Here is a 15565-nt window from a genome sequence, read left to right as displayed (position 1 = left end):
TATATATATATATATATCAAAACAATATAATTTTATTAAAATTAAAATTTATAATTTTTATTTATTTTTTATTTTTTTATCTTTAAAATAATATTTTATTTTGTTTTATTATTTTTCGTTTTTGTCCACTTTGCCTTGTGGAACTACCATACGATCGTTTAGAAACTACAAAACATTTACTTATTATTTTTACTATTTAATTTCTGGCCATAAACTATCTCAAAAAAATTCGTCAGTAATTTCCGATTTTTTGCTGGACAGAAAATGCACAGCATTTCTTTACCATTTTATTTACTACTTTTCTTGCATAGTTTCTGACAAAAAACTACCCAAGAAATATTGAATAGTATTTTCAGAGTTTTTAATGAACAGAAACTGTTCAGTATTTACTTACTATTTTTTCAAGTCTAGTTTCTGATTAGTATTTGGCCATGAAAAATAACCAGTATTTTTTGCCAAGTTTCTAAACAGTAACTTTCTAATTAATCTTAGCCAGTAAAAACTGTCTAGTTACAGGCCAGTAATCAGTTTTTCCCTGAGATGTTTTTACTTAAGTTTTCACAAATGAAAGTAGAATAAATATACTTAAAAAAAGATGCACCTTTTACTTATTATTTATAATTTATATAATATTAATTTAATAACATTAAATATTTATATTATTAATATGTTAATAATCATATTAATAATTCTGATATATTAATAATATTATATATATGTTATTGATTATATTATAATATAACAAAATAATGTTAATAATTATTATTTGTCAGCTTAATTTGTAATATTTTAGGTTCTAAAGCTAATATAAACAACATTAACAGTTTCAGATCAGTTTTTAACTAGATTTTGATCAGTATCTAACCTGTTTATAAGCAGTTTTTTTTTTACTAGTTTTTATATTTACTAGTTTTTAATTTTTGACTATTTTATAAGCATTTTTTTATTTCTGATCAGTATCTATTTTTTTCAGTTTATTAATAGTTATAAATAATTTAACAATATATGTATCGAAACCATAATTCTATTAAAATGAAATTTTGTAATTTTTATTAAAAAATTTCTTTTCATCTTTATTATAATTTTTTATTTTATTTTCGCCAGGAACTATTTCAAAAAAAATTCGTCAGTAATTTCCGATTTTTTGCTGAACAGAAAATGCACATCATTTCCTTACCATTTTTCTTATATAGTTTCTGACAAATAACTGGCTAAAAAATACTGAACAGTATTTTCAGAGTTTTTACTGGGCAGAAACTATCCAATATTTACTTATTATTTTTCTTGCACAGTTTCTGACAAAAAACTATCAAAGAAATACTGAACAGTATTTTCAGAGTTTTTAATGGGCAGAAACTGTTCAGTATTTACTTACTATTTTTTCAAGTTTAGTTTCTGACTAGTAATTGGCCATGAAAAAATAGCCAGTATTTTCTACCAAATTTCAAAACAGTAACTGTCTAATTAATCCTAGCCAGTAAAAACTGTCTAGTTACTGGCCAGTAACCAGTTTTTCCCTGAGATGTTTCACTTGGGATAGTTAATTCATTATACCGTTTTAAAATATCCGAAAGAGAGAGAGAATTATGTAATTAAATATATAATGGTAATTATTACATTAATATTAAGTAAAATATTTACTCTGTTATAATTACACGCAAACTCAGTTTCTGTGGAACTTGTCTTTAAATTGCGTGTTGTGCTTCAAGGACTTTGTGAAACACAAATGCGCATTATTCAATCTTGCCGCTAAAAATTCCTATTTGTCTAAGATTATATTATTTGTTACAATTAAACATATTCTTTGACAGTTAAAGATATATATCATTACCTGTCAACTCTATTTCCCGAACTTGCGACATCGTCCCATCTCGAACCTTTCACCTGCGGCACACATTTTCGCATTCACGATAGGATAGCCATTTTTCGAATTTTTTCCTCTCCCATTTCCACTTTTCCAATTATTTCCCCTCTGGCAAAGATCCTCTGGCACTAAACTGAGTACCATTAACACTAATAGAATACAGACGTAAAATTTCATGTTGCAGCAATACAAAAAAACAACAAGGATTTTATTTATAAATTGAATCGAAATTCGATCGAAGTTTGTGTTTTCAAAACTTCGTATCTCCTTTTCTGGATTTCTTTCTCTTTATTATCTCAAATCAAAGTGCTATATCCGCGTATTCGCGTATCGTATTTATTTCACTTTGGCGCGTTATGTTCTTTATACTATTCACTACACCGAGTGTTTTGCCGCTCTCCTAACGCGTATTTCACATTTATAGCATAGAATTATTGCACCGGATGATGCAATTTCCGCATTGTGAATCAAGTAAGATGCAGATTACCATGTAATTGCCGCGACTAAAGATTACACGTGTGAAAAAATGAATAGCAGTGAAGTAAACAGAAGAAATACCGAAACAGAAGAATATCCAGTATATGCGCTGAAAGCATAAAGAAACTGTCTTCTCCTGTGGCTTTTTATACAGTTTGTCTAAAAGATTGTCTAAAAAGTATAAATTTAACGTAACATTGTTACGTTATATTTATACTTTTAACATTGTATAATTTTTAACATTGTATAATTTAACGTATAATTGTTTTAAGAAAACAATTATAAATTATCTGTTAAAACTAATTAGTGTTATTTAGATTCTTATAACAAAATTTTGACAATTTTACAAAACTGCTTTCAATTATAGGCAATGGTAATTGTGCAAATTCCGTAATCTTTATTTACGCGCAGAACACTACTCCACTAACTCACGTTTTTAGTTCACATCAATCTCATTGTAAAAGGCGTTTTAAAAATAAGACTTCGACTAAATCAATGTGAAATGGTCCACTATATCTTGGTAAATACTAGTTGCAGTTTTCAGTTGTGCAAGAAGTGCAATGATATGTATCAGTAAAGTAAAAGATTATTAAGTAAAAGTGATATAAAAGATATCGTATCTCCTCTTTTTCTCTCTTTCTCTCTCTTCCTAATAGAAATTTATATTCCTCAGGTGTAAAACTATTCCGAATACTTATTTCATTCTTTGTATTCAGAGTTTGTGATAATGAACACGCTATTGCGTTTTAGTGAAACATTCCCTACATTCCAATATGTATTTTTATTAACGTAATTTTGTAAGATATACTTAGTTTGTTTATATGAACATAAAGAAAAATTATCGGTATTATACATGCATATGTGACGCATGACTGATGTAGTACTTATTATAAGTACTTATTATAAGTACTTATAAGAGAAATATAATTCTCTCTATTTCTCTCATTGTATTTTTATATGTAACATATAATATAATTTAAATAAAAACGCATTGTAGACATGACTAATAACGTGAATTTATTGAAACTTCGTCGGTGCACAAAATATTTTTGTCATTACATAGTTGTGCTGTGGCGACGATATTTTGTTATGTTACTGTGCATTCGGTGTTCAGCTAAAATTCTATTGCTGAAATACTGATGTCTTCGAACCTGTAAACAAACATAAAATACACATGTCGTATGTTCAGGAGAAATTCATCGCAAGTCAATGTAATTTTTTACAGAATTCAAAAAAAATCTTTAAGGCAAATAAATCCTGTGTAAAATAAGATTATGTCTAATAAATCTAGCATAACTTAAGATAAATCGGCACCAATATCACTCGCTTTCCCAAGTAGAAATTTAACCAGATTCTGACCAGTGACTGCCCAGGAATTTTTGGTGACTAACTAGTTTTTAGCCAGTTTTCTTGGCTAGAAATTGACTGGTTTGGTCGACGCTCATTTCGTCAAAAACTGGACAGTTGAACTAGACAGTTTCAGACCAGTTTTTGACTAGATTTTGGTCAGTATTTAACCTGTTTATTAGCAGTTTCAAAGCAGTTTTTCACTAGTTTCTATGTAGTTTTTTACTTTTTTATAAGCATTTTTTTATCGGTTTCTGATCAGTATCTAACTATTTTTTTCAGTTTATTAATAGTTATAAATGATTTAACTCTTTTTATCTTAAGAATCCGGAGAAGTACATAATCTAATAGTATATATATATATATATATATATATATATGTATATATATGTATATATATATATATATATATATAACCAAGTAATAATTTTGAAAATATTGTACATTAATTTTAAATAAGGTCACACATAAATTCACACACACAGAAATACAGAATTAGTATGCATGCTTACATACAGAATTAGTTTCTGTAAAAGCTTACAGGGTTATATTGGATTTTATGGGGCCCAGTTTTTTAAATTATCCCGTTTGAACTTCTGCTCGCTAAGATTATTGTGATTGTTAAAGCTAAATACATGCTGTTAATAAAACAGTTACCAGTCCGCATGTCGTTTACTTTGCAGGCATGCGACATATTCCTGCGTAATCAGGAAACTGGCCAGGAGGACACAATTTCTTTTTAAGCGTTTGCACAATAAAGTTTGTTCCAGAGCAAATATCAGCAGATCCTTGTTGTAGTGCTTGTGACATAAATTCGTTCTTGGCACACTTGGCACGATTTCGGTAGCACCAATCCGAGTATCGTTATCACTAGTAGAGTATCGGTAAGAAACTTCATTTTGGTACAATAGGAGAAACTTTGAGATTTCTTTTTATAAATCGGATCGAGATCTTTGAACCGATGTTTTTCTGATTCTTTCTTCTTAATTATTTTGTTAATTGCTGTGACTTTTGCGCATTTCACATATTATTTAACATATTACTTAATTATTTTACTTTCGCTCGTCACACTCGTCGTTTCGACAAGCATTTGGCGCTTTTTTTATCGCGTCTTCTTTATTTATATACACAAACGTTAATTACAATGACGCAATCCACTAAATTGAATTACAAAATTCGAAGATCCGAATTGGTACACAACGTTATTCCCCGCGATAAATAACTACATTTGTGAAAGATATCAATGAAGTAAATATCAGAACGAATATACGGCATATTTACTAAAAATATAAGTAAATCGTTTCTCTCCAACGGTTTCCTGTACGTGTTATCTAGAAGAGAAAATACAAGTATGTAACGCGAGCCACAGAAAATTATAAATTTTCTGAAAAACTAACGTATACAGGGTGTCCCGAATTTAAATGTCAAAACTTCGGGTAGGTGTAGAGAATCGATAAACTAAGAAAAAAATTCTTTAGAGATATGATCGCTTTTGTTTTGTTTTGGAGAAAATCGCAAAAAAAGACAAACGTAGTTTTCATTTTAGTATTTATTTAATACTTATTTATTCATGTTGACACCTGCTTATTGTCCTCATATACGAAGCAGTAATTATAATTTTCTTATAATATTATTTAGTACAACAACAAAGATAAACTATTTAGTCCAAATATTTCATATAATAAAAGAAAAGTTAGAGATATATGCATAAAATATTTATGTAATTTTGTAAATTCCTGCAACTTGTATGCAACACTAATCAATATTTGTGATAACATTGCATTATTGCAGATTTATTATATTGCAATATTGTTATAATATTGCGTTGCAATATTCCAAGAAGCGGACATTTTAACAGGTTGCTGCAATACAAAAACAACGTTGCAATAACATTTTGCAATAAAATCGCAATATTGCAAAATAACATTACTGCAATGTTGTTGCAACATTGCTGTATGAGAATTCACTCGATGGCTTCTGATGAGTAACTGGCGAATTTATAGAAAAAAGACAGAAATGTAAAAAAAATCAAAGTTTTTCCCGAATCATCAATATTAAAACGGAATATTATTGTTTTGATGTACGCGCGCGCGCGCGCGCGATTTTAATGACGATAATATTTTAAAGGTAGTACGAGAACGAAGTAACTACGTTTGTCTATTTTTATGATTTTTTCGAAACGAAGCAAAAACAAACATATCTCTGAACAACTTTTTTTCTTAGTTTATCGATTCCCTATACCCTCCCGAAGTTTTCACATTTAAATTCGGGACAATACAATATGCTTTTTCTAGTTTTCAGTACAAATGTTATATAGGTTTACCTGGAAAGATTCTATTAATTTTGCACATTCTTTTTGAGCCGTTTGAGCTTCATTGCACCTTATCAAATCACGTCACTGTTTGACATTGATATTATAGCTAAAGACATCTCAGTCATTAGATTACGACTATTAGTCACGATCACTTGAAAACAATCTATTATCTGTACAGTCGAGAGCGAAACTGTTGTAACAATTTCTTTCTAGTTCTTTCTTGAAGCTCGTAACTCATCTAATTGTCATATTTGAGGATCATAGATTTGCTCGATAATCAGATATAACAGGACGCAAACTGACTGTACGTGGAGTAAATTTTACCCAGTCTACGCGAAAAGCGTGTTGATATATCCGAAAAAATCGTTGCAATATTGACGCTGGAAGAATTGAAGAATCTTATACTTCAAATATAAGACATCCGACGGTACAAGCTAAACGGCAAATCCAGGAAAAATGTAAGTATGAGAGTAATGCAAGAGGACGCAAGAGGACACACTCTCTCTCTCTCTCTCTCCCTTTCTTTTTCCTTCGCTACTTTCATACTCACTTTTTTCTGGACTTTCAGTCTAAGTTATGCCGTTAGATGTCTCTTATATTTGAAGCACAAGACTTTTCCATTTTTCGAGCATCGCTATTGCTACGATTTAACCCGGAATTGCGAATGTATCAATATATTTTCACGTTGCCTCGATGAAATTTACTTTCGCATATTGTTATTTTAAGTCCTGTAATATATTCGGCGATTGCTGCGTAAGTCCGTGAGAAATAATTCTCAAATGTAACAATACATATACTACTACCTTTGTTAGAAGAAAAAAATGTTGAAACTCGTTTCGCTCTTGACTGTACATGTTTATTCTTGAGTAAAAAAAACTGGAAACATAAGGATAATGCATGCTGATTTCTTTACTGCGCGTTTTCATAACGTCAGAACGTTTATGCTTCTTGTTTGAGGCTATTCCAGGGATTATGCTGTAAATATTCCTCTTAGTAAATATTCCTCTTAGTAAAGTGTTGTACTGAAGTTGAAAACTTTATCGGCAGAATACTGACATTTTTTTCTGCAAAGTTTGCATCGCGTCGGTTGTACGGAATTACAAAATGTCTTTATGCGATGAAAGTACGTACAAAAATTAATGAACGTTGCTCAATATGTGTCGAAAATAAAGAAAATTTAAAAGGAATTGTAAAATTGCAAGCTTTTAGTTAGCGTAACATTTGCCTGATCCAAAAGTTCCGCAGCTTGTACATATTGAAAGTGTGGATGCTTCAAGCAGAAAAATTCTACACATACCTAGTTAGGTTTTGCGCTGAATATGAAACAAAACAACACACATTTATGTAAATTCCGTATATACAAGAAATATGAAAAGGATGATTGAGTTAATGACGATCGCTCTGCGTTATCGAGATTTTTTGAGTTTGTTATCGGCCTCAGCATCCCCTTAACTATATCCAGAATTTATCTATTTGATATGACATCAATCGTATACTTGTGCAGCACATTAAATTGGACAGGAAAGTCTTATATTGTTTCGCTCTATCGTTGTAATTTTTATTAAGAAATTGATTAATAAATATAATCGAATAAGCACGTCATTGTTTTTTTTTCTCTAGTGAAAGTGACTACTCTTTCTATCATTTAGGCGAACGTAAATTGAAACTTGATTTGGTTTATTACATATAATTGTAATGTAATGTTATCGATCTTTCGTAATTCGTAGCTTACTATGTTTAACCACATATATTGTGAGCAGAACTGATAACATAAATTTATTGAAACTTCGTCGATGCACATAATGTTTTCGTCATTCCGCGGTTGCAGTCATGATGATATTTTGGACCTTTGCCCCGCATCTGGTTTTCAGTCAACATTGTTGAAATACTGATATCCTCACAGGCCTGCAAACATACATAAAATGGAAATATACATCATATTTCCGAAACTCTTCATATTCTTGGAATCTGTTGTGGTCTTATATGTAATATTTTTAGAGACATTATTTACAGAGTCCGTAAAAAAATGTTTAGGAACAACATAAAAATCGTATGAAAAGAGAATTATAAGTTTAACGGGACTTAAGTGTGACAGTATTATATATACCGTATAAAGCGTGCAAAATATTTTGCCTTGCCATAAATTGTGTAACTTAAATTTATTAGGAAAGGAATCCACATTCTAATAATTATTGATATCTAGTTTACTCAAATTCATAAGATTTGAGAATTTAATGAATCAACATCATTAGTATTATAGTAAATTCGATATTTTCACTTTAAGAATTAAAAGAACTATATAATCTAATATCGTGTATATAAATATTTAACTAAATATTAATTTTGAAAGTATAATGTTACTTATATTAGAAAAAATAAATCTCAAGTATGACCATGTACGCGCTCTCGTACTTTTGCAATAATAACAAAACAACAGAACGCTTTCTTGTCCGATTTAATAAGTACTATTAATAATGAAATTGAAAATAATCTATTATACGATGTACATGGTGCAACTCAGACAGCATAATTTCTTAAAAGATGCTTTAAAGATATCCAAAGAATGTTCTATATTTTTTGGACGTCTTTAAGACATCTTTCAGTAATTTATGCTGTCTGGGAGTATTTGCATTTGAGCAAGAAAGCAATAAAGAGATAAAAGTATCATATGCTTTACTGTACATTTGATTTCAAAAGTTTTGTTTATGTATAAAAGCTTATATTTCTCGTGTAAAATTATTCAGACAATTTTGGCCGCGAATTTTTCTTTTGCTTATTGTTTACAGTAAATCTAATAATTAACGTCGCTCATGTGCGACTACAGTTCACTAAATTGAACAAGAAAATGTTCTATCGTTTTGCTATTGTTGCAATCGTTACTAAGAAATTAATGAATGAATATTTGTGAAGAATATTTGCGGTTAAGCGGTAGGAGGTTATCACGCATAGAAATAACTCGACGAAATATGTTTTAGATTCTTCCTGACATAGAGAGAACGATTTGGTTGAATCAAACAAACATTTCTTTGGAATAATCTAAACAAATTTTAATTGTTCGGACAATGTTTTGTTTGACGTAACAAAAATATTTAGTTGCGGCTTAGTTTCAACGAAATATTTTTGTTGTGACAACCAAAAAATTTCAAGAACTTTGTGAAACGCAAACGCGAATTATTGAGTCTTGTAGCTTAGAACTTCTGTTTGTTAAGATTATATTATCTGTTACAATTAAATATATATTTTGACAGTTAAAGATGTATATCACTACCTGTCAACTCTATTTCTCGTTCGGCCGACATCTTCCTGTACCATCCCAACTCTGACCTTTGAGACACGACGCTCCTGTTTTCGAACGCACGTTGACAATAGACAATAGTCATTCTTTCCTTTCTTTCTGCCCCCACCCCTCTGGCACTAAATATCATTATCACTAATAACTGAATATCATTATCACTAATAGGATACAGACGTAAAATTTCATGTTGCAGCAATACAAAAGAGCAACATGGATTTACAAATTGAATCGAAATTAGATTGAAGTTTGTATTTCCAAAACTTCGTATCTCCTTTTCTGGATTTCTTTCTGTTATTTATTTCAAATTAAAGTGCTATATTCGCGCATCTACCTATCGTTTATTTCACTTTGGCTTGTTATGTTCGTTATACTATCCACTACATCGAGTATCTAGTCGCTCTTTTAACGTGTATTCTTATTTATTAATAGAAGCTATCTTCTCTCTCCCTCGCTCTCTCTCTCTCTCTCTCTCTCTCTCTCTCTCTCTCTCCCTTTTTCTAATAGAAATTTATTTTCCTCAGGTGTAAAACTATTCCGAATACTTATTACATTCTTTGTATTCAGTGTTTGTGATAATGAACACACTGTTGCGTTTTAGTCAAACATTCCCTACATTCCAATATATATTTTTATTAATGTAATTGTGTAAGATATGTTTAGTTTGTTTATATGAATATATACAGAAAAATTATCAGTATCATACATGCATATCTGACGCTGATGTAGTTGATAATATAGTAATAATAAGACGTCATTCTTGAGCACATAAAGTGGGTTAAACTGCACATAAAGTGGGTTAAACAGAAAAGTCTTTACTCATCCCGTAATGATGGTAAAAGTTATTAATAAATCAACTGATGAATATGAGTAAATGAATCGACGAAATGCTGTGAAGCTTATGTGTAGGCACGGCTTAAAAAACATGTCTTGAGTTCTTTCTGTCAAAAGCCGTTGTTATTTCTATCACTTATATGCAAATTAAAATGTCATTCGTCCCGCAGTTCATTATATATACGCGCATAATTTATAATGTTATTTAAATATATACTTATTGTGACCAGATTTAATAACATAATTATGTTGAAACTTCGTTGATATACAGAGTATTTATGTCCTTGCGCGGTTATCGCCCCAATGATGTTTTTCAAAGCGTACTCCCGTATCTGGTTTTCGCTAACATTGCTGGAATGCTGCTCTCTTAAAATGAATCAGTCAAACATCACTGAAAACAGTGAATATACATCGATTTGCAGTTATAAGTACTTATAAAAGAACTATAGTTCTCTCTATTTCTCTCATTGTATTTTTATATATAACATTTAGTATAATTTAAATAAAAATGCATTGCAGACAGGATTAATAACGTGAATTTATTGAAGCTTCGTCGGTGCACAGAATATTTTTGTCATTATATGGCTGCGGCGACGATATTTTGGTATGTTACTGTGCATTCAGTGTTCAGCTGAAATTCTATTGCTGAAATACTGATATCTTCGAACCTGTAAACAAACATAAAATACACATGTTGTATGTTCAGGAGAAATTCGTCGCAAGTTAATGTAATTTTTTACAGAACTCAAAAGAAATCTTTAAGGAAAATAAATCCTGTGTAAAATAAGATTATGTCTAATAAATCTAGCATAACTTAAGATAAATCGGCACCAATATCACTAGTTTTCCCAAGTAGAAATTTAACCAGATTCTGATCAGTAACTGCCCAGGAATTTTTGGTAACTAGCTAGTTTTTAGCCGGTTTTCTTTGCTAGAAACTGATTCATTTGGTCGACGCTCACTTCGTCAAAAACTGGACTGTTTCAGATCAGTTTTTAACTAGATTAAGATTTTGATCAATATCTAACCTGCTCATTAGCAGTTTCTAAGCAGTTTTTTATTAGTTTCTATGTAGTTTTCTACTATTTTATAAGCATTTTTTTATCGGTTTCCGATAAGTATCTAACTTTTTTTCAGTCTTTTAATAGTTATAAATAATTTAACTATATATATATATATATCAAAACAATATAATTTTATTAAAATTAAAATTTATAATTTTTATTTATTTTTTATTTTTTTATCTTTAAAATAATATTTTATTTTGTTTTATTATTTTTCGTTTTTGTCCACTTTGCCTTGTGGAACTACCATACGATCGTTTAGAAACTACAAAACATTTACTTATTATTTTTACTATTTAATTTCTGGCCATAAACTATCTCAAAAAAATTCGTCAGTAATTTCCGATTTTTTGCTGGACAGAAAATGCACAGCATTTCTTTACCATTTTATTTACTACTTTTCTTGCATAGTTTCTGACAAAAAACTACCCAAGAAATATTGAATAGTATTTTCAGAGTTTTTAATGAACAGAAACTGTTCAGTATTTACTTACTATTTTTTCAAGTCTAGTTTCTGATTAGTATTTGGCCATGAAAAATAACCAGTATTTTTTGCCAAGTTTCTAAACAGTAACTTTCTAATTAATCTTAGCCAGTAAAAACTGTCTAGTTACAGGCCAGTAATCAGTTTTTCCCTGAGATGTTTTTACTTAAGTTTTCACAAATGAAAGTAGAATAAATATACTTAAAAAAAGATGCACCTTTTACTTATTATTTATAATTTATATAATATTAATTTAATAACATTAAATATTTATATTATTAATATGTTAATAATCATATTAATAATTCTGATATATTAATAATATTATATATATGTTATTGATTATATTATAATATAACAAAATAATGTTAATAATTATTATTTGTCAGCTTAATTTGTAATATTTTAGGTTCTAAAGCTAATATAAACAACATTAACAGTTTCAGATCAGTTTTTAACTAGATTTTGATCAGTATCTAACCTGTTTATAAGCAGTTTTTTTTTTACTAGTTTTTATATTTACTAGTTTTTAATTTTTGACTATTTTATAAGCATTTTTTTATTTCTGATCAGTATCTATTTTTTTCAGTTTATTAATAGTTATAAATAATTTAACAATATATGTATCGAAACCATAATTCTATTAAAATGAAATTTTGTAATTTTTATTAAAAAATTTCTTTTCATCTTTATTATAATTTTTTATTTTATTTTCGCCAGGAACTATTTCAAAAAAAATTCGTCAGTAATTTCCGATTTTTTGCTGAACAGAAAATGCACATCATTTCCTTACCATTTTTCTTATATAGTTTCTGACAAATAACTGGCTAAAAAATACTGAACAGTATTTTCAGAGTTTTTACTGGGCAGAAACTATCCAATATTTACTTATTATTTTTCTTGCACAGTTTCTGACAAAAAACTATCAAAGAAATACTGAACAGTATTTTCAGAGTTTTTAATGGGCAGAAACTGTTCAGTATTTACTTACTATTTTTTCAAGTTTAGTTTCTGACTAGTAATTGGCCATGAAAAAATAGCCAGTATTTTCTACCAAATTTCAAAACAGTAACTGTCTAATTAATCCTAGCCAGTAAAAACTGTCTAGTTACTGGCCAGTAACCAGTTTTTCCCTGAGATGTTTCACTTGGGATAGTTAATTCATTATACCTTTTTAAAATATCCGAAAGAGAGAGAGAATTATGTAATTAAATATATAATGGTAATTATTACATTAATATTAAGTAAAATATTTACTCTGTTATAATTACACGCAAACTCAGTTTCTGTGGAACTTGTCTTTAAATTGCGTGTTGTGCTTCAAGGACTTTGTGAAACACAAATGCGCATTATTCAATCTTGCCGCTAAAAATTCCTATTTGTCTAAGATTATATTATTTGTTACAATTAAACATATTCTTTGACAGTTAAAGATATATATCATTACCTGTCAACTCTATTTCCCGAACTTGCGACATCGTCCCATCTCGAAGCTTTCACCTGCGGCACACATTTTCGCATTCACGATAGGATAGTCATCTTTCCAATTTTTTCCTCTCCAATTTCCATTTCTCCAATTTCCACTTCTCCAATTTCCTCTTCTCCAATTTCTTCTTCTCCAATTATTTCTTCTCTGGCAAAGGTCCTCTGGCACTAAACTGAGTACCATTAACACTAATAGAATACAGACGTAAAATTTCATGTTGCAGCAATACAAAAAAACAACACGGATTTTATTTATAAATTGAATCGAAATTCGATCGAAGTTTGTGTTTTCAAAACTTCGTATCTCCTTTTCTGGATTTCTTTCTCTTTATTATCTCAAATCAAAGTGCTATATCCGCGTATTCGCGTATCGTATTTATTTCACTTTGGCGCGTTATGTTCTTTATATTATTCACTACACCGAGTGTTTTGCCGCTTTCCTAACGCGTATTTCACATTTATAGCATAGAATTATTGCACCATATGATGCAATTTCCGCATTGTGAATCAAGTAAGATGCAGATTACCATGTAATTGCCGCGACTAAAGATTACACGTGTGAAAAAATGAATAGCAGTGAAGTAAACAGAAGAAATACCGAAACAGAAGAATATCCAGTATATGCGCTGAAAGCATAAAGAAACTGTCTTCTCCTGTGGCTTTTTATACAGTTTGTCTAAAAGATTGTCTAAAAAGTATAAATTTAACGTAACATTGTTACGTTATATTTATACTTTTAACATTGTATAATTTTTAACATTGTATAATTTAACGTATAATTGTTTTAAGAAAACAATTATAAATTATCTGTTAAAACTAATTAGTGTTATTTAGATTCTTATAACAAAATTTTGACAATTTTACAAAACTGCTTTCAATTATAGGCAATGGTAATTGTGCAAATTCCGTAATCTTTATTTACGCGCAGAACACTACTCCACTAACTCACGTTTTTAGTTCACATCAATCTCATTGTAAAAGGCGTTTTAAAAATAAGACTTCGACTAAATCAATGTGAAATGGTCCACTATATCTTGGTAAATACTAGTTGCAGTTTTCAGTTGTGCAAGAAGTGCAATGATATGTATCAGTAAAGTAAAAGGTTATTAAGTAAAAGTGATATAAAAGATATCGTATCTCCTCTTTTTCTCTCTTTCTCTCTCTTCCTAATAAAAATTTATATTCCTCAGGTGTAAAACTATTCCGAATACTTATTTCATTCTTTGTATTCAGAGTTTGTGATAATGAACACGCTATTGCGTTTTAGTGAAACATTCCCTACATTCCAATATGTATTTTTATTAACGTAATTTTGTAAGATATACTTAGTTTGTTTATATGAACATAAAGAAAAATTATCGGTATTATACATGCATATGTGACGCATGGCTGATGTAGTACTTATTATAAGTACTTATTATAAGTACTTATAAGAGAAATATAATTCTCTCTATTTCTCTCATTGTATTTTTATATGTAACATGTAATATAATTTAAATAAAAATGCATTGCAGACAGGACTAATAACGTGAATTTATTAAAGCTTCGTCGGTGCACAAAATATTTTTGTCATTACATAGTTGTGCTGTGGCGACGATATTTTGTTATGTTACTGTGCATTCGGTGTTCAGCTAAAATTCTATTGCTGAAATACTGATGTCTTCGAACCTGTAAACAAACATAAAATACACATGTCGTATGTTCAGCAGAAATTCATCGCAAGTCAATGTAATTTTTTACAGAATTCAAAAGAAATCTTTAAGCAAATAAATCCTGTGTAAAATAAGATTATGTCTAATAAATCTAGCATAACTTAAGATAAATCGGCACCAATATCACTCGCTTTCCCAAGTAGAAATTTAACCAGATTCTGACCAGTGACTGCCCAGGAATTTTTGGTGACTAACTAGTTTTTAGCCAGTTTTCTTGGGTAGAAATTGACTGGTTTGGTCGACGCTCATTTCGTCAAAAACTGGACAGTTGAACTAGACAGTTTCAGACCAGTTTTTGACTAGATTTTGGTCAGTATTTAACCTGTTTATTAGCAGTTTCAAAGCAGTTTTTCACTAGTTTCTATGTAGTTTTTTACTTTTTTATAAGCATTTTTTTATCGGTTTCTGATCAGTATCTAACTATTTTTTTCAGTTTATTAATAGTTATAAATGATTTAACTCTTTTTATCTTAAGAATCCGGAGAAGTACATAATCTAATAGTATATATATATATATATATATATATATATGTATATATATGTATATATATATATATATATATATAACCAAGTAATAATTTTGAAAATATTGTACATTAATTTTAAATAAGGTCACACATAAATTCACACACACAGAAATACAGAATTAGTATGCATGCTTACATACAGAATTAGTTTCTGTAAAAGCTTAC

General features: G+C 29.4%; 2 protein-coding genes across 14 annotated transcripts in view; one reads left to right on the top strand and one right to left on the bottom strand.

The window, feature by feature from the left end:
- The window catches only part of LOC116844192, a 280321-nt gene that overhangs the window by 160666 nt on the left and 104090 nt on the right, over positions 1–15565 (top strand). The window lies entirely within an intron of this gene.
- LOC116844194 overlaps positions 7615–15565 on the bottom strand; it is a 137478-nt gene continuing 129527 nt past the window's right edge. For 7 of the 9 annotated variants that reach the window (XR_004377990.1, XR_004377989.1, XR_004377995.1 and 4 more), the window contains 2 exons: positions 13124–14829; positions 10578–10796 (listed from right to left, as the gene is read on the bottom strand). Coding sequence is in view for 1 of the 9 variants with exons in the window: in XM_032815409.1 (XP_032671300.1) it covers positions 7779–7907 (129 nt within the window). In the remaining 8 variants the exon portion in view is untranslated. Of the gene's footprint in view, positions 7908–10577; positions 10797–13123; positions 14830–15565 lie in introns of those variants that run through there. The other 2 variants (XM_032815409.1, XR_004378002.1) reach the window with 2 other exon arrangements.

The sequence above is a fragment of the Odontomachus brunneus genome, unplaced genomic scaffold (genome assembly GCF_010583005.1).
Source record: "Odontomachus brunneus isolate Ranch 3 - 2012 unplaced genomic scaffold, Obru_v1 Obru_scaffold_040, whole genome shotgun sequence".
In the NCBI taxonomy this organism is placed as follows: Eukaryota; Metazoa; Arthropoda; class Insecta; order Hymenoptera; family Formicidae; genus Odontomachus; species Odontomachus brunneus.
The sequence above is the reverse complement of the archived record's forward strand: the minus strand, read 5'-3'. Positions and strand labels throughout refer to the sequence as shown.